This window comes from Prionailurus bengalensis, chromosome A1, assembly GCF_016509475.1.
Source record: "Prionailurus bengalensis isolate Pbe53 chromosome A1, Fcat_Pben_1.1_paternal_pri, whole genome shotgun sequence".
NCBI classification, from domain to species: Eukaryota; Metazoa; Chordata; class Mammalia; order Carnivora; family Felidae; genus Prionailurus; species Prionailurus bengalensis.
This window is the reverse complement of record NC_057343.1, coordinates 211,761,814-211,788,331: the sequence shown is the minus strand read 5'-3', so window position 1 is coordinate 211,788,331 and position 26,518 is coordinate 211,761,814. Positions and strand designations below refer to the sequence as shown.

The 26,518-nt window shown below is 41.4% G+C and overlaps 2 protein-coding genes across 2 annotated transcripts in view; both read right to left on the bottom strand.

Moving 5' to 3' along the window:
- The window catches only part of LOC122494638 (UDP-glucuronosyltransferase 3A1-like), a 41,775-nt gene extending 38,949 nt beyond the window's left edge, over positions 1 to 2,826 (bottom strand). The window contains exon 1 of the mRNA XM_043599981.1: positions 2,794 to 2,826. The gene's annotated coding sequence lies outside the window, so the exon portion shown is untranslated. The remainder of the gene's footprint in view (positions 1 to 2,793) is intronic.
- On the bottom strand, positions 1,147 to 25,643 carry LOC122494621 (UDP-glucuronosyltransferase 3A1-like). The gene is given in 9 exon segments (XM_043599938.1): positions 1,147 to 1,599; positions 3,916 to 4,042; positions 4,045 to 4,134; positions 7,477 to 7,708; positions 10,196 to 10,587; positions 10,590 to 10,726; positions 13,940 to 14,054; positions 22,779 to 22,880; positions 25,325 to 25,643. Coding segments are annotated over 9 exon segments (1,566 nt in total). The 5' UTR covers positions 25,419 to 25,643; the 3' UTR covers positions 1,147 to 1,322.
- Between the last annotated feature and the right edge of the window lie 875 nt (positions 25,644 to 26,518).

Genomic DNA, 26,518 nt, shown 5'->3' with positions numbered 1-26,518 from the left:
CTGACCCACCCAGGCACTCCTCTGTGACTACATTTTTAAGAGTGGGAAACTTGAGAAGGAAATTGTGGGAAGTGAAAACCATAGCATCAGCTGTGGCCAAAGACAGCCTCCAGGTCTGACCAGCAAAGGAGGTGCTCTCCCAGGACTGACTTGGGACAGAGACCACAGGTGGAGTCCTGGGAGAGTCACCCCTGCCTAACTGCAGAACAGAGGCCAGGCTTCCTGAGCTTGGAGGTGAGGTGAGAAGAAGATGCAAGAGGAAAACCCAAAATGGAAGAACTGGCCAAGATCTTATGCCATCATGAAAAATGAAAGAACAGAAAGAGGGAAAGAGACTGAGAAGTTTCTGAGAGAGTGAGTATATGAACCAGACTAAAGCCATCTTGAGAAACTCCACCATGATGACTGCTTTGTGACCTAAAGCCTCTTAAATACAGCCTCTCCCCCCATTCTTCTCTTTTGTTTAACTACACCTGTGAGTAAACCCTCCAGGCAAAGCTTCCTGGATCTGCTCTGGATATGATTACTCCTGGGTAGCCCCCCAGAAAGTGTTCACCAGCCTTTAGGGCCATAAAAGCAGGTCTGTTAGGGGGTGGGGTTGTGGGCATCAACTCATCTTGTGGTGTCCCACGAGATGGACAAGCTTCTGTCCATATGTCCCCTTAATAAACCATTTGTCATCAAGCTGGACTTGTTGGTCTTTTTCTTCAGTTTCATGGCTTCTTCGCTCTTTGAAGGTAGTTTTGCACATACCTCCTTTCCAGAGAACAATAGGAGGAAGTAAGCAGGGTGCTGTGTCTGGAAACAGGGAGTGTGGAGTGCAGTGGAAGGCGGGGCTGTCTGCTAAAGGTGTGGGTCTGAGTGAGGACTTGATTGATGAGAGGCAAGTCAAGAAGCCAAGATCAAATTCACAGACACAGAAAGTAGAACAGAGGTTGCCAAGAGCTTCAGGGGTTGGGATGTGGGTGGTATGGCAGTTATTATTTCATCAGTGCAGTCTGAGTTAAGGAAGATGAAACGTTCTGGAACTGGATGATAGTAATGTTTACACCACAACAAGAATGCCTAATGCCACTAAACTCATACTTAATGGCTAAAACGGTCAATTTTATGTGCTGTACATATTACCACAATTTTTTTTTAAAAAAAAGATGCCCAAGAGTGTTTCACAAGAACTTTTAAACAGAGGCAGCAAACAGTGAAGACCAATTTGTGTGCCACCCTCAGGTGCCAATATGGGGAAGACACCAGGGCTGCCCTGTGCTGGGGAAAGCCTTCTAGAACCAGTGGCTCCCCAAACACCCATCAAGGCTGCACCCCCATCAGGCCTTCTTCAGCTTCCTGGCCCCACACAGCCACATGGCCACCATGCCCAGCAGCTTCCCGCAGAGCCACAGGGTGCCCAGGGTGACCACCAGCAGGAACAAGAAGACATCCAGCAGGTACTGCTCATGCCACGGCTGCTGCAGGGCATGGGGCTTGAGGTGGGCCGCACCCCCTGTCTGGAGGATGTGGTCGATCCAGCCCACCAGCCTCTGGGCAGGGGTCAGGGGGTGGGAGCGCCTGATGATGCTGGCGGCCACCGCTGCTGACTTGTACCTGTTGGCAGACCCAGAGGTGGGGTGTTACTCAGGTGGCCTCAGAAGTCTTAGAGACCTTGTATCACACACACTCTTCCCTCCACACACAGAAGACTCAGTTTCAAGGAAAAGTTGTTGGCCTGGCCTGGCCTTGCCATAGTCTAGCTGGTTCTACTGAAAAGTTCAAACTGGTGCCTCCATGCAAAGACCATGCTCTATGCTAAATGTGCTAAACTATAAAAAAAATATAATAAGTAGTAGGGCTAGTCTCCACACAAGGAGGCTTATCACAAAATATAGATATATTATATCTATATATTTTTTTAATTTTTTTTAAATGTTTTTTATTTATTTTTGGGACAGAGAGAGGCAGAGCATGAACAGGGGAGGGGCAGAGAGAGAGGGAGACACAGAATCGGAAACAGGCTCCAGGCTCCGAGCCATCAGCCCAGAGCCTGACGCGGGGCTCGAACTCACGGACCACGAGATCGTGACCTGGCTGAAGTCGGACGCTTAACCGACTGCGCCACCCAGGCGCCCCTAGATATATTATTTTATACATGTATACATATAAACTTATATGCATAATAAGCAGCTACTTTGTGCCACTGTCTGGTTTATGTGACATACGTGACTCCGAGGACTGGAGTCCAAGACAAGGCCAGCACTTTCCTGTCCCATCGGAGCACCATTTTGGCCAGTGCTGGTTCCATGGGCTGCAGTCTACACATATGCACAGGACCCCACATTTAGACATGTCGTACCCTTGCTTTATTCTCTCCTGTCACTGTCTTAAAATTGTTAATCTTTATAACAAGGGATCACACATTTCCATTTTACTTTGGGCCCTGCAATTATATACCCAGCCCTGATGCACAGTGTGTGGGGACCATTCCAACCCAAATGATCCATCACAAGAGCAGCAGATTACAGCCATTAGGGATATAGGTATTTGAATAGCCAATGAAATTTACAAACTCATTCTTCAGAGGCTCGTCAGTGGTCCCACATAGGTCTCTACACTGCCCCCTGGGAGCCTGCTTGGGATTCCCTCTCTCTCAGAATAAATAAACTTTAAAAAACAAAACGTTACTTCTCAAAAAGTGAGCATTTGCTACATAAGAGATGCCAAATATAATGAAATGTCTGAGATTATCTGAACTCTGGAGACTAAAAACTTTTCTAGGGTTAAGAATCACAAGATATAGGGGCACTTGGGTGGCTCAGTCAGTTAAGCATCTGACTCTTGATTTTAGTTCAGCTTATAACCTCATTGTTACTGAGTTTGAGCCCACATAGGGCTCTGTGCTGACAGTGTGGAGCCTCCTTGGGTTCTCTCTCTCTGCCCCTACCTCACTTGTGCTCTCTATTGCAACATAAATAAATAAACTTCAAAAAAAAAAAGAATCACAAACCCTGTGTTGTTTTCACTCATCTAACAAAAACTCCTATGGGTCGCCTTTATACAAGGTAATTATAAGTATTGAGGTCTCAGTCACTTTCTGCCCTTGAGACTTTAAGTCATTCAGGCCTTCTTGGTTATAAGGAAGACAGAATAAATATTCCGCTTCACATGAGATCATTGTGCTGGATGAGAATTTACTTAAGACATCATGGGCCCTTTTGCTGACTCACTTAACAGAAATTCATCCCAACTTACTTTGTGGCAGGCCCTGTGCTAAGCCCTGGGAGCACAGGGGAAAACAAGAGACACACTTGGCCCTACAGAGGAGCTTCCTCTTTACTTTCTAGTGTGGGGGACACAAAATAAATTGAAACAGAAAGAAATGGGGTAGTTACTGATCCTGAGAACTGTTAAGGAAAAATGAATTATGACTGAAGAGGGTGGGAGAGGAGTGCATTTAGGACTGTCAGACAAAGACCACCTCTCTGAGGAGAGGACATTGGAGATGAGCCTGAATGCCATGAAGAAGTCAGTCCTTCAAGACAGGAGGGGAGAAGGAAGGATGTTTTAGGAGGCAGCACTGACAAAGGGCCTGAGACAGGAAACGGTGTAGCACACTGGTGGACACAAAGTCAACCTCCTGCCTCACTTGGAATTCTACTATAAGCAGTCCATAAACATAAGACCTCTCAGAGGTCCTGTGTAAGTAGGACTGGGTGCTTAAAACCCTAAGGTGCAAATTGTTATCAACATCCAACCTAAATTGTCTAGTCTTGCTCTTAGGGAAAACAGGTCAGCTGTTAGCATCACACACATATTATTCCATGTCTTGGAAGTTTCAGCTTTTATTGCAAAAAGAGCCAGACGGTACTCTTTGTGTTTGATGTCTTCATTCAGCCTAAGTGACCACAAGCCCAGAGAGCTCCATACCTCTTGTCTTCTATGACTTGTTTCATCTTCACAGCCAAGGTCTCTTCCTTTATCTGCTTTAATGGGATAGAGACACCAAACCTTTTGGCTTCTACTCGGACCAGGTTTTCTGGCTGGTCTCCAAAGAGGGGATCCCCACCAGGGGCACGCCATGTTGGATGGCCTCCATGATGCTATTCATTCCACCATGGGTGACAAAAAGACGGATGCGTGGGTGAGCTGTTTCAAATAAGAAAGAGAGCACAATATTTCAGAATGAATATTTTCAGAATGAAAAGCTTGAGAAAGCCAGGGCAAGCAGGAAGGGCAGAAGAATATACCAAGACGATTTCAAGGTCTGTTGGAGCCATTATAAAGATATTTTGCTTGCAATGCATCCAAGGTGCATGTACTAACATACAGAATTCCGAGCCTTGCCTTGCATAGTAATTCCTTGCCCTGGGCCACAACGCAGCTAAGACTCAACACCCAGCGAACTCTCTAGACAATAATGCTCAGCAAGATAGATATATAGATATAGATATAGATATAGATATAGATATAGATATAGATATATAGATATATAGATATCTCTGCAGATCTCTCTCTCTCTCTCTATATATATATATATATATATATCCATCCATCCATCCATCCATCCATCCATCCTACCATTTTTCTATAATCTCAGTGCCTCTCTTTGCTTCTCTCATCTGTTTTGTCATCATCTCTCTCTCTGTCTCTGTCTTTCTCTTTGTCTTGGGCATTCTTTTCTCACCTGCCAACTTATTTCCCTCTTCTCTGAATTCCTGACATATTCATTGACATTGTAATTCATATAGCAATCATAAAACTAATACTGTATACATTGTCTCCTCAATACACGAGTAACCCCTTGAAACCAGAGCCTAGACTGTACACTTGAGTATTTCCATCTCCAGCATTTCTAGTCCACCTTATTTAGAACTAACTAGGATTAATGTTGAAAATGAAGAGTTTGTCTCAGCCTGTGTCATTCAACTGGGATGTGCATCAGAATCTCATTGTCTCTTCCTTAAAAGGAGCATCAACCATCACAATCATAGACTTCAAGATGTATTACAAAGCTGTAAACATCAAGACAGTATGGCATGGCACAAAAACAGACACACAGATCAATGGAACAGAATAGAGAACCCAGAAATGGACCCACAAACATACGGCCAACTAATCTTTGACAAAGCAGGAAAGAATATCCAATGGAATAAAAACAGTCTCTTCAGCAAATGGTGCTGTGAAAACTGGACAGCGACATGCAGAAACATGAACCTGGACCACTTTCTTAAGCCATACACAAAAATAAACTCAAAATGCATGAAAGACAGGAAGCCATCAAAAGCCTGGAGGAGAAAGCAGGCAAAAACTTCTTTGATCTCAGCCGCAGCAATTTCTTACTCAACACTACTCCAGAGGCAAGGGAAACAAAAGCAAAAATGAGCCATTGGGACCTCATCAAAATAAAAAGTTTCTGCCCAGTGAAGGAAACAATCACCAAAAGTAAAAGGCAACCGACAGAATGGGAGAAGATACTTGTAAATGACATATCAGATAAAGGGTTAGTATCCAAAATCTATAGAGAACTTACCAAACTCCACACCCCAAAAAACAAATAATCCAGTAAAGAAATGGGCAAAAGACATGAATAGACACTTCTCCAAAGACATCCAGAGGGCCAACCGACACGTGAAAAAATGCTCAACATCACTCATCATCAGGGAAATACAAGTCAAAACCACAATGAGATACCACCTCACACCTGTCAGAATGGCTAACATGAACAACTCAGGCAACAACTGATGTTGGCAAGGATGCAGAGAAAGAGGATCTCTTCTGCCCTCTTGGTGGGAATGCAAACTGGTGCAGCCACTCTTGAAAACAGTATGGAGGGTCCTCAAAAAACTAAAAATAGAACTACCCTACAACCCAGCAATTACACTACTAGGCATTTATCCACGGGATACAGGTGTGCTGTTTTGAAGGGACACATGCATCCCATGTTTATAGCAGCACTATCAACAACAGCCAAAGTACAGAAAGAGCCCAAATGTCCATTGATGGATGGATGGATAAACAAGATGTGGTATATATATACAACGGAGTATTGCTTGGCAAACAGAAAGAATGAAATCCTGCCATTTGCAACTATGTGGATGGAACTAGAGGGTATTATGCTAAGCGAAATTAGTCAGTCAGAGAAAGACAAATATCAAATAACTTCACTCATATGAGGACTTTAAGGTATAAAACAGAAAACATAAGGGAAGGGAAGCAAAAATAATATAAAAACAGGGAGGGGGACAAAACATAAGAGACTCTTAAATAGAGAACAAACCGAGGGTTGCTGGAGGGGTCATGGGAGGGGGGATATATGTATAAGGGGCTTAAGGAATCTACTCCTGAAATCATTATTTCACTTATATGCTAACTAAGTTGGATGTAAATTATAAAAAATAAATAAATTATAGAAAAAATAAAGCAATAACCTATATAGTTCCTCAAAAATATTTAAAAACATAAATTAAAAAAAAAGAGCATCAATAAGGGGTGCCTGGGTGGCTCAGGTCATGATCTCACAGTCCGTGGCTCCCAGTCGCACATCCAGCTCTGTGCTGACAGCTCAGAGCCTGGAACCTGCTTCATATTCTGTGCTTCCCTCTCTCTCTACCCCTCCCATGCTCACACTCTGTCTCTCCCTCTCAGAAATAAACATTAAAAAAATTTTTTTAACAAAAACTCAAAGGAGCATCATGTACCTTGCTCCAAATAAAGAATTAAATTTGCAGAAATGGAGCCAGGAATCTGTTTCTTCAATTCCCCTGTTTATTTTGAGTCATTATCTTACTCATAAGTCTCTGATTCTGTCAGTGGTTATGGAAGTAAGGGGTCTGAAAGAAGCAGCACAGGGCACAGAGAAAAACTACTGGGGTTGGCGGGCGGGGCGGGGGGGGGCGGAGGTGAGGAAACTCTCTGGTACCAGAGACAAAATGGACCAAATAACCAGCTATGAGGTTGTTCATCTTGGCACTCAGGTATTTTGGCACATCCTAAAGACACTATTGGTATTAATGTTATGAAGGTATGAATCGCTCACACTTTAATAGCTAAGAAAGATGTGGGGGAGGGTGGTATGATATATGTAAGTGCACGTGGAAGAACAGGTACTCATGAAGCCGCTAAATACAAGGGCAACATCCCTCTGGTATGTGTTCTCTAGAATCCATAGGTTCTTTTGGATTGTGTTTGGGTGACCCTGTGTAAAACCTAATGCAGTAGGACAAGGTGACTTTGATGTCTACCAATATCTCACCTGGGATAGAAAGAATGAAGGAGAGATGGCTATTTGGGCACCTGATCTCAATGGGAGTAGGGCCTGATTCCCCAAGAACTGCAGCTGGCCATTCCATTCCTGCTTCTTGGAGACTTAACTGTAGGTATCAGCAGCTCCTTCTAGAGCAAATGGGATTACCCAACTAGAGGTCAGAACCCGACGAGATCTAAAAATATGTAAATGAGACGGGTGAAGCCGACCTGGGCAGTTCTTACCCAGGAGGTCATTCTGAGGAAGCCAGCCCACGATTTTCACATTTGCTGCCAATTTGACGTCTTTGGGCCAGTGAGATGGCTTATACTTCCATATGACTCCTTGAGAGAGATGAGCAAAGGCACTGTTCATCTCCCTGAGAAGTTCCTGGGATTGAAAGGTGCTCACCATGGAGCCCAGGGCCACAAGGACAAAACCAGAGTCTCCAAACTTAGCAATGAAATTCTCAAATTCCTGGAGAGAGTTCAGAAAAGAAAAAGACGTGAAAAATGTTGTTCATGAAAACCTAGACAGCCACAAAATGAAAGCCATTCATTTACTGAACACACCTTCCTGCCATTCCTAGAGCTCATAGCCCCTGGGGCAGCTCAGCACCCTCTGCATGATGCTCATCCCCATTGTGTCGGAATATCTTTCTTCTTTAAAAGCTTGATTTTGTGTCACGGCCATCCTAGACCCACTGCTCATCATAGGTCAATGGAGACATGGTCACTTGAGAATTTCCTAAGGCCACCGGAAAATGGTAGTGTAAGAACAAATACTAGTGGGGTGTCAGGGTCTAGCAGAGGGAGCTGCAACGTCTGAGGCTAGATTGAAGAAACTGGGAGAAGGCCTGTAGCATAAGAAGAAGTGGAAGAAATGGAGGAAGGCTCCTGATCACTGGCTCAATGCACCATGTAGAGTGCTTTGCTCTGATACTTTGTGATATTCTTATTAACGGATCTTTGTAATTAATCTCTTACCTCAGTGGCTCACCCACATAACTACAAATTATATCTACATAAGAAGACACTTAAAAAGTGGTAATGCCCAGGCCTAACCCTGAACTGGGCAGCTTGCTTTTTAAAGTCCTCAGGCAATTCTTAAGGAAGGCTGTGACTTAATGATGTGATCTTGGCTTAACACAGTTTTGTCAACTCTTGCTTCAAGTGTTTCTTCAGACTCTGACTCTGGACTTCTGCAGCCCCCTTTCCTCAGCTTCTAGATCCTCATTCCTGGATTGATTCCATCTAGCATAACATTGCCTGGTTTACCATTCAAAGGACCACTTTGACAACAGCTTTGTCATTCTTTTTAATTACAAAAGCCACGTAACTCCATTATCTAAAAACTGGAAAATATAGAGAAACATTTTTGAAAAAAGCCTCTGCTATCTCACAGCCACTATAACCCTTACTCCCAATATGCTCTTGCTTAACAACTCCCTCCCCCTACCCTATAACTAAGACCCACCCTCCTATCAAGTAAAGTCTCCTGCAATCTGGCCTGGCTGTATTTACACAATTGAGAATTCTGATCCAGTCTAGCTAGAGTCACCAAGGGAACCCAGAGTCATGCCTATCTTACTTTTACTTTAACACTTTGAGCTACTTGTTCTCTCCAGCTGGAACACCTTCCTCCCTAGCTCCATCCCTAAAAAACCCTACCACCAACTCAAAGCCCATCTAGTCCATGGATCATTCCCCAACTCTCCCTGCTCACTGAGTACAAGGTCAGTAGAGGAAGCATAGACACTTGGGTACCTAGAAGACCCAGGTCACATCAGGGCTTTCCCCAGCTCTGCAGTGAATGGTAGTGGGAAAGTCACTTACACACCACCTCAGTCTCTGTCTTCTCTTTTATAAAAATGGAGATCATCATACTTCCTTCCAGGTGGCAAGATATTATTATATAAGATAAATTGCATAAAATGGCAACACAGTGCTGATAGGCAAAAGGAAGCCAACTCATCTCAGCTCCTTCCCATTTAATAACTTCTATTGCAGAAAAATAAATAAGTAAACAAAAATAAGAATAAATAAAAACTTCTATGGCAGAGGAGCATCCGGGTGGTGCAGTTGCTTAAGCGTCTGACTCTTGATTTTGGCTCAGGTCATGATCTCATGGTTCTTGAGTTCGAGCCCCGCTTTGGGGTTTGTGCTGACAGTGTAGACCCCGCTTGGGATTCTTGGTCTCCATCTCTCTCTCCCCCTACCCTGCTCATGATCATTTTCTCTCTCTCTCACTCTCTCTCTCTCTCTTATAAATAAGCATTAAAAAAAAAAAAACCCTTCTATTGCAGTAGTCTGAGTTTAGGGATTCAAACCAACTTAGCAGTTTTCACAATTTACAATGCCCAGGCCTAACTCCAGATCAATCAAATCAGAAGATAGGCTGAGGATGCTGGAGATGATGTCTGCAGTTCTTACCACCCAGTCCTACCTTGGTTACACACTCATAGTGTTGTGCATTTCATTGAGAATAACTCACCTCTTTTAACAATTCTCCCATTTAATGGATTCTTGCCACATAGTTACTATACACACGATCATACAAAATGCACATGAAAATATCAACTTCTTAAAAGGCTTATGCCAGGGTGCCTGGTTGGCTCATTTGGAAGAGCATGCTCTTCTTGACCTCAGGGTGCTGAGTTCAAGCTCCATGCTGTATGTAGAGATAGTAAAATTAAAATAAAATAAAGAGCTTATCCTACCAAGGCCAGGACTAAAGAGGACACTCGGTGTACCATTTAAGGAGGCCCTCAATCTCAGGGTTGTGCAAGTCCTAACACTATCATTGCATGGCCCTAAAAATGAGTACTCCCTTAAAAAGCATGTCCTAGGCACCTTACTTGCCTCACCCTACTTCCTTCCCAGGATTCCACTGGCAGGGCAGTCACCAACTCTGTGCTGAAGACCTCTGCATGAAGCCCACATGGAGAGCTACAGTTTCACTTACTTGTGGTACTGGTGTTACAGGTCTGGACATTAAGCCTCCAACATACACAGTGTTGGGAAGCAGGGGCCTAGCAAATTCAAGGGCAAAGTCAGAGTTAACAAACCACAGCTCTGCTTTCTTCAGAAGATGAGACAAAACCGGCCTAGAGCCTTCCGGGAAATGTTCCTTGATGGTATTGTCATATGCAGACTGGATTTGCCTTTGCTTCATGGTGAAATCAAAGAACATCAGAAAATTCTTCACTCAGCCCCAGAAGTCCATGTGGTCCGTTAGCAAAGAATGCAATACTGGCACATAAGACAGAGGGTTTGGTAGTCCAAAATCCATAGCACCAAACGAGGAAGAGAGAATGGACACAAATGGTTTTCCAAGCTTTTCAGCAACCAGGAAGGACAGTAGTCAAAATTTTCAACTATCACTAGGTCAAAGTTCTCATTCTTTAAGGAATCCATGATATCACTTCTCCTTAGAAAATGGCTGCACTGAAGCCCTACTTGTTCCATAAATTGTAAGAATTTTCCAAATGTGTATCTATAAGAAAGAGAAAAACGGTAAACATTCATTGGATGTGTTAATTCCACAATACATAAAAGAATCTTGGGCTACAAAGAAAATATCCCAGATAAGCAAGACCACACCTAGCAGCAGCCCACCTATTCCCCCACTGCCCATTAGTACCATCATCTCAGGCACTCTGAGCAGATGTTCTGCTCTTGAGAGGGTTCCCTTCCTCCCCTCCTCTTCCCTCCTTTATCCAAATCCCAAGTACTTTTTATGCCAGTTTCTTAAAAAAATTGTTCTTTGAGTTCTGGTATCTTGAAATCCATGGGCACAATTAAATAGTGTTAACCAAGAACAAATCACCACCAATGGACCTTCTGCTCTGGGAACCTTCTCTCACCATAGCACATCTCACAAATCTCCTTTTATTTGATAAAGTCTATAACTTCCTATTAACTTTCTTTTACATACTGACTTTTTATGAGTGATTTTCTTATTTACTTAGCCAAACTGTGGACATAGCTTGGTAACACAGTTCCATAAATATTAACCATACAGGCTATTTTTAAAAGTCACTGTATGTTCTGAATGTGACAGATCACCTCACCCAAGGGACTATTTTATAATTTTAGAAGTCAAAACTCAGCCAAAATGGGAATTCCACCTGTCTGTGCCCACCACCAAGCAATGAAAGAAGAGAGAGAAGAGAAGAGAAGAGAAGAGAAGAGAAGAGAAGAGAAGATGGGAGAAGAGGGGAGAAGGAGAGGAAAGGAGAGGAGAGGAGACGAGAGGAGAGGAGACGAGAGGAAAGGAGAGGAAAGGAAAGGAAAGGAAAAGAAAGGAAAGGAAAGGAAAGGAAAAGTAAGTCCTGGTAAATAAACATATTATTAGCTTTTCTATTTCAATGTAGGTTGAAGTGTCCAGAGAAGATAATGACAAAGAATATGAACATATAATTAAGACTTTCCCTATGAGAATATTCCAGGGGCCTATCTCCTTGCAATGCTTTCCCATCACTGCCTATATAGAATATGACTGTTTCCTTCCTGTTTATACAATCCACAGAGAAATAGGTAAGGATGTCCACTGTACTTTAAGGTATCAGAGTTAACAGGTGCAAGAGTTCAAGATATCAGGGGCCTCCTGACTGCATGGAGGACCAAGAGAATCAACACCCTGGCATCCCTGTAATTGTACTGTACCCATTGTACCTCAGATAGAGAAGACCCAGAGGCACAGAACTTATTAGCTATATACAGAACTTGGCCTGACATTTAGAATTAACTTCAAGTTGGGAATGCAAGCTGGTGTAGCCACTCTGGAAAACAGTATGGAGGTCCCTCAAAAAAACTAAAAATAGACCTACCCTATGACCCAGCAATTGCACTACTGGGTATTTATCCAAGGGATACAGGTGTGCTGTTTCAAAGGGACACATGCACCCCCATGTTTATAACAGCACTATCAACAATAGCCAAAGTATGGAAAGAGCCCAAAAGGCCATCGATGGATGAATGGATAAAGAAGATGTGGTGTGTATATATATATATATATATATATATATATACACACACACACACACAATGGAGAATTACTCAGCAATCAAAAAGAATGAAATCTTGCCATTTGCAAATACGTGGATGGAACTAGAGGGTATTATGCTAAGTGAAATTAGTCAGAGAAAGACAAATATATGACTTCACTCACATGAGGACTTTAAGAGACAAAACAGATGAACATAAGGGAAGAGAAGTAAAAATAATATAAAAACAAGGAGGGGGACAAAACAGAAGAGATTCATAAATATGGAGAACAAACTGAGGATTGCTGGAGGGGCTGTGGGAGGGGGGATGGGCTAAATGGGTAAGGGGCACTAAGGAATCTACTCTGGAAATCATTGTTGCACTATATGCTAACTAATTTGGATGTAAATTTAAAAAAATAAAAAAAAATTTAAAAATAAATAAATAAATGAAATAAAATAACGTATCAGCATTGGTTCAAAAATTGTAACAAGTATACCACACTAAAGTAGAATGTTAATAATATACCGACTTATAGGAATTCTCTGTACCATCTTCACAATTTTTAAAAATATATGTAAGAATGTTGTTAAGAAATGAAAGCTGTTAATAAAAATAAATTATAAGAAAAATAAAGAATTAACTTCAAGTTATACAGTGGAAGTGACTGGCTAAAATCCTTCTCTGCTATGCATTTTTTGAAGATTTCACATAGCAAAGGAATGGTAACCAGATATTGTAGATACTTACAATAGTGCTGTAAAAATTTCCAGATATAGCTCATTAAGCATGCTTAAAATTAAGCTAATAAATAGAAAACAATGTTTAAGAATCCATGGTTACCCATGCCTGTTTACAAAAATATTAAATGAAGGGAGAAGAGACAAAGCCTATGTTTAATATAACTAACAGCACAAGATTATATAGACTAAGTGTCAAATGAATAGATTAGATCAGTTCTAGACAGGAAGGACTGTGGTCTCCCAGTTGAGGGAGGAAAAAAGACTTTATGAGAAAAGTCAAATGTAAGCAAGACCTACACTAGTAAGTAGAATTTTCAGATAGAAAGAAGGCAAGGCCACTATAATTAAGTTAGGAATGGATGTTTGTCTTTCCACATTAATGTCTAAGATTGAGCAGTTATGTGCTCCTTTCCATTCAGATGAAACAAAGGACTCATGTCTTATTTTGCATGAGGTTCATTGCATTTTTAAAAGGACCTTACATGGCCAAAAATAAAAAAAAAATAAATAAAAGGACTTTACATAGCCAGATGTTTAACTGGTACAAAACCAGGGTTCATAATTCTTCCCTCCAATACTAGAATATGTGTGAAGAAAAGGAGGAAAAGTAAGTGGCTCTCATTTCCCTATCAACAGTGAGAGGTTGAGGTACCTGTGCTTTTGTGGGGGGGAGGTTATAAACAAAGATTGTAAGAGAGGGGTTGAAAGGAAGTCCCAGAAAGATCAACCTCTACTTGCTACAGAAATCCATTCATGGAAGAGGCACAGTACACAGCAAAGAAGAATCTCGAGTGACTGCACTGGATGAATTGGTGTAAATACTTGTTTCCCTAACCATCCACTCATCGTTTATTCCTTCATCCACCCACCCATCCGTCCATCCCTGTCTTACGTCTACAGTCCAAGCATCCAGGCATCCATCCATTCATTTGTATTGCTAAAATAGTGACTCTTCGGTTCAAAGACATAACAATTACCTGCCACCCAAAGATTCTTCAATAAAAAAATCAAAATTATTCTTCAATCCTTTGTTACAGTCTTCAGGTGGAAGCCAAGGGATAACTTGGTATGATATCTCCTTCTCTTTAAAATCTAGAAAACACCCATGGGTTAAAAATGTGAAATATGCCACAAACCATGGATTAACATTAGCATGATAATATCATCATGTGTTTGCTTAAATAATTCTATATTTATAGAATGCTTGCCTTTTGATATATTTTTGTATGGTTTGGTTGCATTCTCATTCATTTAATCTTATAAAATGATTAACATCTATGGAGAATCTTACACTGATTGAGGAGTGCTTTTCAATTTAAAGTTATAGAAGCTTCCATTTAAAGCCTCCATAAGGCATAGCTATTTGTCCTATTTTACAGGTCAGAAAACAAAGTGAATTGAAGTTAAGACAATTTGTCAAGGTTGCACACATAGGAAGTACAGTCTTTGTATTTCAGTACAGGTCTGTTTGATTCCAGAGCCTCTGCTCCTTCTGTTTTAGAAAAACTCATGTTCATTATTTACAGTGATAAATCCAAATAGTTTTTTGATTCAGTAAAAAGTACTAAAAAGCTTCTATAAAATACTAGACCGCTGTACCTCTACTTACCAACATGGTTTCTCCCATATACCCATGTGTAATAAGAAGTCTGAGTCCACTTTTGATGTTTGACTGCTGACAGTTTTCAAGCCCTATCTCCCATGCCCTCTTTTATGCTTCTTCACCTGGGCAAACTAGTAAGAGAGTCAGCATGCTCCCTCTCTTGACCCTAGTGGGAGTTTCAAACCATGCAAGGAAGGCCAATGAGGGGGAACCCTCAACACATCCCAACTCTCTACTCACAATAAAAACTCAAACTAGTCATCCCTCCAGCCTCTAGAAAGCCATATTTCAGATTTGCTTAGGAGCCTGTCCTACTCTTCCAAAAAAACATGCCCTACTATTTGAGTAATAAAAATTTCATACCCTATTATGTAATGTGAGCTTTCATCAGTCATAACATTCAAAAGAGTAGAGCATATCTTTAGGTGGGGGCATCATCTTCTACTACCATGTTCTACTCTCTGGACCTCAAACCCTTTACATATCACATAAAAATTACATTCACACCACCCCAACATTCCAACTAGTTTCAATCCGTCACATCATCAATTCATAGTTCATTCCATGCTCAAGCGTTCCATGCTCAAGGATTGGAAGAAAAAACATTGTTAAAACATCTATGCTCCCCAAAGCAATCTATACATTTGATGCAATCCCTATCAAAATACTACCAGCATTCTTTGCAGAGCAGGATCAAATAATCCTAAACTTTTTATGGAACCACAAAAGACACCAAATAGACAAAGCAATCCTGAAAAAGAAAAAACTGGAGGCATCAAGATTCTGTATTTCAAGGTATCTCACAATGTTGTAGACATCAAGAGGGTATGGCAGTGGCACAAAAATAGACACAAAGATCAGTGGAACAGTACAGAAAACCCAGAAATGGACCCACCACTATATAGCCAAGTCATCTTCAAGAAAACAGGAAAAGAGACAATGGAAAAAAGACAGTCTCTACAACAAATGACGTTGGGAAAACTGAATGGAGACATGCAGAAGAATGAAATGGACCACTTTGTTACTTCATACACAAAAATAAATTCAAAATGGATGAAACACCTAAATGTGAGACAGGAAACCATCAAAATCCTAGAGGACAACACAGGCAGCAACCTCTTTGACCTTAACTGGAGCAACTTCTTACTACACATATCGCTGAAGGCAAGGTAAACAAAAGCAACAATGAACTACTGGGATTTCATCAAGATAAAAAGTTTCTGCACAGTGAAGGAAATAATCAACAAAACTATAAGGTAACCTACAGAATGGGAGCAGATATTTGCAAACAACATATCTGACAAAGGTTTAGTATCCAAAATCTATAAAGAACTTAACAAACTCAACACCCAAAAACCAAATAATTCAGTTAAGAATTGGGCAGAAGACATGAATAGACACTTTTCCAAAGAAGACATCCAGAAGACTAACAGACACATGAAAGGATGCTTAACATCACTCATCATCAGAGAAATACAAGTCAAAAGCACGATGAGATAATCACCTCACACCTGTCACAATGGCTAAAATTAACAACACAGGAAACAAGAGCTGTTGGTGAGGATGTGGAGAAAGCACTGCATTGCCAGTGGGAATGCAAACTGGTGCAGCCACTTTAGAGAACAGTATGGAGGATCCTCAAAAAACTAAAAATAAACTACTCTATGATCCAGCAATTGCACTATGAGGTATTTACCCAAAGGATACAAAAATAGTGATACGAAGGCATACATGCACCTGATGTTTAAGGCAGCATTATCAACAATTGCCAAACTATGGAGGAGTCCACATGTCTATCATCTGAGGAATGGATAAAGAAGATGTGATATAGATATATATATACATATATATATATATATATATATATATATATATATGTATATATGGTATACACACATACACACAATGGATTACTACTCAGCCATCAAAAAATGAAATCTTGCCATTTGCAATGACGTGGATGGAGCTAGAGTGTATTACGCTAAGTGAAATAGGCCAGTCAGAGAAAGACAAATACGATATGGTTTCATTCATATGTGGCATTTAAGAAACAAAACAAACCATCATTTTGGAACAGTAGGGGAAGAGAAGAGAAGAAACAAACCACAAGGTACTCTTAATGATAGAGAACAAACTGAGGGTTGATGGAGGGAGATGGGTGAGAGATGGGTAGATGGGTGATATATACTAAGAAGAGCACTTGTGTGATGAGCACTGGGTGTTGTATGTAAGTGATAAATCACTGAATTCTACCTCTGAAACCAATACTGTACTGTATTTTAACTAACTAAAATTTAAATTAAAAAAAGAAAGAAAATAAACCCCTAAAGCAAAGACAGTTATTGTGACCTGAAGGCCACTAAACAAGAGGATTCCCCACAGTCCTCAACCAATACCACGTCACAGGCACAAATAACAGTGGGTGTGTTGTTTCCTAAGGTCGGAAGACAGACTAGTCTACACACAGACCAAGAAGCACATCTGGATGGTTAAATTTGAAGAAATTCTAAGAACGTGTCCTCCAAAAGGTCATCCCCACATTTACTTTCCAAACACTCTGTTAAACCTTTACTTTGGATCAAAGATCAGGCTTCATATTAAATGATGGTATTAATGTGAAAACATCTATCCCAGTGCTAGTTAGATAGTAAATGTTAGATTCTCAAAATGCATGGCAACTGCCAAAATAGTTTTCAATCAATCTAAAATTTTAACTTAACTTAATTACATTTATAACTTAAATTAAATTACAATTTCCAAAATCAATAAGCTACATTGAAAATTACTACACTACAGCTATTTAATCATGTCTGTCATCAAGGCAGATACAAAGAGATACATATATAAATAATGTTCAGTGACAAGTCCAGAACCTAATTTAGAAAATGATTAAAATGATCTTAAGTAGGGACTCAAATAGATATTTATACACCAGTTTTCAAAGCAACATTATCCACAATATCCAAAAGGTGGAAATAACACAAATGACCATCGACAGATGACCTGATTAACAAAATAAAGTATATGCACTTTAATGGAACATTATTCAACCTTAAAAAGGAAAGAGATTGTGATCCATACAACAACATTAGTCTTAAAGACATGACGTAAAGTGAAATGAGCCAGACACAAAGAGACAGATAATGTGTATTTCTACTTAAATGAGGTATCTAGAATAGTCAAATATTTTGAGAAGTAGAGTAGAGTAGTGGTGACCAAGAGTAGTGGTTACCATTCCTGTCTGAGATGATGAAAATGTTCTAGAGTGATGGTTGCACAACAATGTGAATGTACTTAAAGTCACTAAACTGTCCAAAACAAAATGTTTGGTGATCAATTTTATGGTGTGTATATTTTACCACAATAAATATCTTAGAAGAAATTTTCACAGTAAAAAAAATTGTTTTTAATAAAATCTAAACAACAACAAAGGCTGATCACCTTCAAAATTTTATAATTTCTCAGAATTTTATTCCTCAACACTTTTAGATTGAGAGTGAGGGGATGGAGAACTATTTATCATGCGACTGGAAGCCAAAAGAAAGCTGGCGTAGTCATACTTATATCAGACAAACTAGACTTTAAATTAAAGGCTGTAACAAGAGATGAAGAAGGACATTATATAATAGTTACAGGGTCTATCCATCAGGAAGAGCTAACAATTATAAATGTCTATGCGCCGAATACCGGAGCCCCCAAATATATAAAACAATTACTCATAAACATAAGCAACCTTATTGATAAGAATGTGGTAATTGCAGGGGACTTTAACACTCCACTTACAGAAATGGATAGATCATCTAGACACACGGTCAATAAAGAAACAAGGGCCTGAATGAGACATTGGATCAGATGGACTTGACAGATATATTTAGAACTCTGCATCCCAAAGCAACAGAATATACTTTCTTCTCGAGTGCACATGGAACATTCTCCAAGATAGATCATATACTGGGTCACAAAACAGCCCTTCATAAGTTTACAAGAATTGAAATTATACCATGCTTACTTTCAGACCACAATGCTATGAAGCTTGAAATCAACCACAGGAAAAAGTCTGGAAAACCTCCAAAAGCATGGAGGTTAAAGAACACCCTACTAAACAATGAGTGGGTCAACCAGGCAATTAGAGAAGAAATTAAAAAATATATGGAAACAAACGAAAATGAAAATACAACAATCCAAACGCTTTGGGACACAGCAAAGGCAGTCCTGAGAGGAAAATACATTGCAATCCAGGCCTATCTCAAGAAACAAGAAAAATCCCAAATACAAAATCTAACAGCACACCTAAAGGAACTAGAAGCAGAACAGCAAAGGCAGCCTAAACCCAGCAGAAGAAGAGAAATAATAAAGATCAGAGCAGAAATAAACAATATAGAATCTAAAAAAACTGTAGAGCAGATCAACGAAACCAAGAGTTGGTTTTTTGAAAAAATAAACAAAATTGACAAACCTCTAGCCAGGCTTCTCAAAAAGAAAAGGGAGATGACCCAAATAGATAAAATCATGAATGAAAATGGAATTATTACAACCAATCCCTCAGAGATACAAACAATTATCAGGGAATACTATGAAAAATTATATGCCAACAAATTGGACAACCTGGAAGAAATGGACAAATTCCTGAACACCCACACTCTTCCAAAACTCAATCAGGAGGAAATAGAAAGCTTGAACAGACCCATAACCAGCGAAGAAATTGAATCGGTTATCAAAAATCTCCCAACAAATAAGAGTCCAGGACCAGATGGCTTCCCAGGGGAGTTCTACCAGACGTTTAAAGCAGAGATAATACCTATCCTTCTCAAGCTATTCCAAGAAATAGAAAGGGAAGGAAAACTTCCAGACTCATTCTATGAAGCCAGTATTACTTTGATTCCTAAACCAGACAGAGACCCAGTAAAAAAAGAGAACTACAGGCCAATATCCCTGATGAATATGGATGCAAAAATTCTCAATAAGATACTAGCAAATCGAATTCAACGGCATATAAAAAGAATTATTCACCATGATCAAGTGGGATTCATTCCTGGGATGCAGGGCTGGTTCAACATTCGCAAATCAATCAACGTGATACATCACATTAACAAAAAAAAAAAAGAGAAGAACCATATGATCCTGTCAATCGATGCAGAAAAGGCCTTCGACAAAATCCAGCACCCTTTCTTAAAAAAAACCCTTGAGAAAGTCGGGATAGAAGGAACATACTTAAAGATCATAAAAGCCATTTATGAAAAGCCCACAGCTAACATCATCCTCAATGGGGAAAAACTGAGAGCTTTTTCCCTGAGATCAGGAACACGACAAGGATGCCCACTCTCACTGCTGCTGTTTAACATAGTGCTGGAAGTTCTAGCATCAGCAATCAGACAACAAAAGGAAATCAAAGGCATCAAAATTGGCAAAGATGAAGTCAAGCTTTCGCTTTTTGCAGATGACATGATATTATACATGGAAAATCCGATAGACTCCACCAAAAGTCTGCTAGAAATGATACATGAATTCAGCAAAGTTGCAGGATACAAAATCAATGTACAGAAATCAGTTGCATTCTTATACACTAACAATGAAGCAACAGAAAGACAAATAAAGAAACTGATCCCATTCACAATTGCACCAAGAAGCATAAAATACCTAGGAATAAATCTAACCAAAGATGTAAAGGATCTGTATGCTGAAAACTATAGAAAGCTTATGAAGGAAATTGAAGAAGATTTAAAGAAATGGAAAGACATTCCCTGCTCATGGATTGGAAAAATAAATATTGTCAAAATGTCAATACTACCCAAAGCTATCTACACATTCAATGCAATCCCAATCAAAATTGCACCAGCATTCTTCTCGAAACTAGAACAAGCAATCCTAAAATTCATATGGAACCACAAAAGGCCCCGAATAGCCAAAGGAATTTTGAAGAAGAAGACCAAAGCAGGAGGCATCACAATCCCAGACTTTAGCCTCTACTACAAAGCTGTCATCATCAAGACAGCATGGTATTGGCACAAAAACAGACACATAGACCAATGGAATAGAATAGAAACCCCAGAACTAGACCCACAAACGTATGGCCAACTCATCTTTGACAAAGCAGGAAAGAACATCCAATGGAAAAAAGACAGCCTCTTTAACAAATGGTGCTGGGAGAACTGGACAGCAACATGCAGAAGGTTGAAACTAGACCACTTTCTCACACCATTCACAAAAATAAACTCAAAATGGATAAAGGACCTAAATGTGAGACAGGAAACCATCAAAACCTTAGAGGAGAAAGCAGGAAAAGACCTCTCTGACCTCAGCCGTAGCAATCTCTTACTCGACACATCCCCAAAGGCAAGGGAATTAAAAGCAAAAGTGAATTACTGGGACCTTATGAAGATAAAAAGCTTCTGCACAGCAAAGGAAACAACCAACAAAACTAAAAGGCAACCAACGGAATGGGAAAAGATATTCGCAAATGACATATCGGACAAAGGGCTAGTATCCAAAATCTATAAAGAGCTCACCAAACTCCACACCCGAAAAACAAATAACCCAGTGAAGAAATGGGCAGAAAACATGAATAGACACTTCTCTAAAGAAGACATCCGGATGGCCAACAGGCACATGAAAAGATGTTCAGCGTCGCTCCTTATCAGGGAAATACAAATCAAAACCACACTCAGGTATCACCTCACGCCAGTCAGAGTGGCCAAAATGAACAAATCAGGAGACTATAGATGCTGGAGAGGATGTGGAGAAACGGGAACCCTCTTGCACTGTTGGTGGGAATGCAAATTGGTGCAGCCGCTCTGGAAAGCAGTGTGGAGGTTCCTCAGAAAATTAAAAATAGACCTACCCTATGACCCAGCAATAGCACTGCTAGGAATTTATCCAAGGGATACAGGAGTACTGATGCATAGGGCCACTTGTACCCCAATGTTCATAGCAGCACTCTCAACAATAGCCAAATTATGGAAAGAGCCTAAATGTCCATCAACTGATGAATGGATAAAGAAATTGTGGTTTATATACACAATGGAATATTACGTGGCAATGAGAAAAAATGAAATATGGCCTTTTGTAGCAACGTGGATGGAACTGGAGAGTGTGATGCTAAGTGAAATAAGCCATACGGAGAAAGACAGATACCATATGGTTTCACTCTTATGTGGATCCTGAGAAACTTAACAGGAACCCATGTGGGAGGGGAAGGAAAAAAAAAAAAAGAGGTTAGAGTGGGAGAGAGCAAAAGCATAAGAGACTCTTAAAAACTGAGAACAAACTGAGGGTTGATGGGGGGTGGGAGGGAGGGGAGGGTGGGTGATGGGTATTGAGGAGGGCACCTTTTGGGATGAGCACTGGGTGTTGTATGGAAACCAATTTGTCAATAAATTTCATAAGAAAAAAAAAAGAATTTTATTCCTCAAAGTGGCTGATTAAAATTGAATCTTTTTTAAATCAAAGCCTGAGAAAACTACAGATTGAGCAATCCAGAGCTTAAAGTCCTAAAGCCACCCAACACTATTATTAACCTGCCATATGACCTTGGGCAATTCATTTCAGTTGTCTGGCTTGCTGATGTCTTGTCTGTCAACAGAGAAGAGTTGATAAGATTTCCTTGCTCGTTTTGACTAACATTCATTGGATTCGATGATTCAGTTAAGAACATCCAACATCATTATCCACAAATTCATGGGCAGTCATTGATTTTTCAAGAAAACAAAATCATCTTAATTATAGGATCTGATCTCACCTGCCTAAATAAGGGGCTTCCTGAGAGACCTTTCTTAAATTTCAGTTATCATAGGAAGAAAAGTCATCTCTGATATAAAAAAAAAAAGAATGATCCTTTCCTATTAGAAATCTTATATATGGATGAACACCTCTGTTCACATATTTTCAAGCTATGTTATGAAGTGCATTTACCAAAATAACCTGTAATAATATGTGGATTGTTGGTTGGGATGAAGGTAAGGGAGGAAAATATGAGACTACAGAGTGTGGAGTGCTGGTAGACATAGCCAGCAAGTTTTACAACACCTTACTTAAATGCGCGCGCACACACACACACACACACACACACACACACACATACACACACACTTTTCATTGTTTGGGTCCAATTAGATTTTAAAAACACTTTTCTGAGCCCATTTATGCAAAAGGCATTGTTGCTTCACTCTACACTTTGCATAGAGCAGAAGGAATCAAGGATTAGTGGGAAAAGATACCTGATATGAATGAATTCCCTCTCTGGTGAAGCATGGTGACATTATGACCATGAGCTTGAAGAATCTGAGACACTTGGTCCAGCAGCAGATGATGGCTCCCACCTAGGAACAATTCACAACTGCATCTTTGTAATCATGAGAATAGAGTGCGTGAAGTTGATGGGGTGATAGAGCCAACACATGAGAGATACAGAACAGAAAGATGACAGTGAGTAGAGGAAGATCAGCTTCATCAGCCACACTGTCCATCTCCATCTGGGTAAGGCACAGCCACTCACCCTGAGCCTACTTGCCCAAACCCTTGACCTTGGCAAACCTCCCTCTGATTCTTTTGTGTGACTCTGGTCACAAAAGTGACCAAACATCAGTGTGATGAGCCTCTCTGTGCTTAGGCTTTAAGGAGTTCCTGATTCTAAGCACATGCTGATTCTAGCCAGGCCTTATGGACACTTGGTGCCCTACAGAAATAACTGTACTGATGGAAAGTTTGGCACAGTGCTATATATGAGTGTGAAGGACTCCTAGTGGAAAATTAATCAGAGCATTTCTGGAATCCTTCTCTCTGGAAATTTAGGCTAATGTGAGGGCCAAAACATGGGAACTTAACATGAGTCCAGGAAAGAGCCACTGGAGCAAAGGAGAGAGAGACACCACTTAGAGCCAAAATTCTTCAGATTCAAATATATTTGGCAGGAGGCTTCTCAGTTGGGGTCTGCATTTTGCTGAATATCAAATTAAGGCATTCAGAATAATTGTGGACCCTTCCAGTGGAACTGCAGGATCTTGTATGCATGAGAGACTGAGACACCACCCATCCTAGAAATATCCTGGGATCCTAAGGAAACAGAGAATGACCCCCTGGGGAGGTACAGTTTCTATCACATCAAGTTGTATCTAAAACCATATGCTACCAGGGGCCATTTTTATGGAATCTATGAGTCTCAGCAATAGTCAAAGCCAGACCACACAGGAAGGAATAGAATTTGCCCAAGCTGGGAACTGGGGGTTGTTTGGAAGATGAAGGTCCCATGATGATTGGGTCAGCTCACATGGATGTGGAACCACAGTAATAAAAAAGTTTAAAAAGAGCTACAGCAATAGTGTGCATCTAGTTTCTTATACTCTAGTTTTTAATAGCTATACTTGTGTTGCCCTGAGGTAACACAGATTACATAAAACATGAACCCTACCCCCTCAGACTCCCTGCTCTGACTCTACCTTTAACCCATGCAGGAAATGGATTCAGGTGAGAAGGCTTCCTGCACCTGCACAGGCAGCCATTCCTAAAGGTCTTGGTGAGAGCACAGTGCATTATGGAACAGAGGCAGGGCTTCAGTGCCTCCAAACCACACCTTCCTCCCCACCTCGCAGAGTCCAGAGGACATGTACTTACAAGAAGGGAGGGAGTGCTTTTGTGTCACTGCTACTAACAATTGGAAAGAAAACTAAATGAATAAAAAAGGAATTCAAATGCAGTTACAGGGTTTCTTAAAGAGTGATTTTTAAAACTACCCACTAAAAGTGCATGAGATTGGAAGCTGTGAAAAGGCTGCTCCTGGGCTGAGAGAGCGGAGTAAATTCCTGCTGTGTGCCTTTAAGGAGGTCCAGTGTGCTCTGGCAAAGGTGCTGACCCTTAAGTTTCTTGTTCAGGAAAACACTGTGGGGGCTAAATGAGATGATTCGGTGTCCTTCCAGCTCTAAGATCCCCCGATTCCCAGTGACCTATACAGTCAAGTGACCTAAAAGAGCCCCCTGTGAGTTGAAATACAATGTTGGGGAAGCTCCATCCGAGGATGACCCTTTATCCTGATATGATTTTCCTTTTCATCTGCTAGTCCCTTTGGTGCAAAAGTAAAGGAGATAAAACTGAGGCCACAAAATGCAAAATTAACAGTCCCTCAAGTCCTTCAAATACTTCCAGCCCCACGGGTGAAAAGGAGTGGGCACTGGAGAGACCTGAACGCCCAGGGTCCAGTCCCCAACCCTGGCCAGTTCTCTAGGTTTTCTCTGGATGAAAACACCCTCCTAACTGTTATTGAAATGCCTTCCCTTCTCCAATTGGCTCCCATGCAGCCTCAGAAAATCCGTGCTGCTGTCCCCGTGAGCTATTCCCTGGGCCTCCAAGAACCTGCAAATGCGCCCCCCACGACCCCGTCTCTGTTGACAATTGCTGCACACCCCTGAGAAGCTTAGGGTGAGCCTCTGAATGTCCAAACCGCCCTGGGGAAGACTCTGCCCTGCGTCTCGAGCACAGGGAGGGATCTCAAACCTCTCGCCCCATCCCTGTGCCTCGGGGAGCTAGTCTGAGTAGGAAGAGAGAGGAAAGGGTATTCTACTTTCTCCAGAAGTATCTTCTTCACCCCTACATGAGGCAGGGGCTCCTCATGCCCCAACAACCCCCTCCCGCCTCTCCCTCCTGCAGCCTGGGACCCAAGCGCTGTCTGGAAAACCCCACAGAGTGACCCTTTGGCCCAGGGCTATGTGCCTGAGCCTTCATGCAGGTGTCTGGGACGAGCCTGTGTCTGATTCTCCAGCCACGCACTCACCCACCAAAGACACGGTTAGGATCTTGGCGGCCTCAGAGAGCAGGAACCAGGGCAGAAGGAAGCCAGCTAGCAGCAGCACCCGCTGCCCTGCCATGCTCACTCCTGTACCAGCTGCGGAGCCCGGTCCTGTGCCCAGAGCCTGTACCCCGCGCCTCACACAGTAACCTGTGCGCCCTGGGGACACGCACTGCACTGGCAGCCAAGGAGATGCGCTGGCAGGCAGCTTGGGAAGAGGTGAGAGGTGGATCCTGCCTGTCGTCTCTTTCTGTCTGTGACTTCTTGCCCTTCTGCTCCTCCTCCCCGGGTGTTTGCTCCACTGGCTAATACGTCCTCACCCTCCCTAACCTCAGGCATCTGGCAGAAGGAAGGAGGGGTTAGTGAGCTCTCCTTAACCCATCTCCTTCCATAGAATCACTACACTCTGCAGAGAACATACTCTGAACCAGGAATGGCAGGGACTTCAGGAAGTCACTTCCAAGATAGTGCCACCCCCAGGTGACTCAGACCCATCTCCATTTTAGAGACTCTGCCACGAATTTTCCCACCTCCTAACTGCACTATTGACCTCATACTGTCATCCCCATGCCCCATTTCCCCAGGTACCTGCTTAAAATCTCTGCGAGTCTTCCAATCTCAAGACACCGCTCCCTGGAAGGAGTTGTGTCTACTCTCTAGAAGTCAATCCCCAAGAGAAGTCCACCTATCATTCCTGGACTGTATTCTGAGGACCTCTTAAGGAGGTCATTTATTTATGAAGACGTGCTAGAGTCCTAACTCTACAAGTCCAAGTCTTTACCTGAAGGTTTGAACCTCTACTGCTGAGACCATAATTCCAATGAGGATCATTGGAATAGGACTGGTGATATTTCCACAGTCTCCTCAGGCACAAACTGAGGACATCTTGTCATTCTGACTCTTTGCAATGTCAGCCCTGGGAAGGACAGGGCATGCAAGCCCCAGAAGGCATTTTTGCATTTTCTATCCTCAAAACAAGACTGGCTCTTATAAAGGATTTCGGTGCAGCTTCCCTTACAGCCTTGAGTTGTCAGGTGACAGAATTCTGGGGAAGGAGGATGGAGTCTCTTTTCCAAGTGGAGGGGTATGATAATTCTGGAAGACTTTTGCTTTCCATGAGGCAGAGGCTCCTCTTGCCCCAACAAGATAGACTGACAAGAGTTTGCAGGAAAGGCAAAT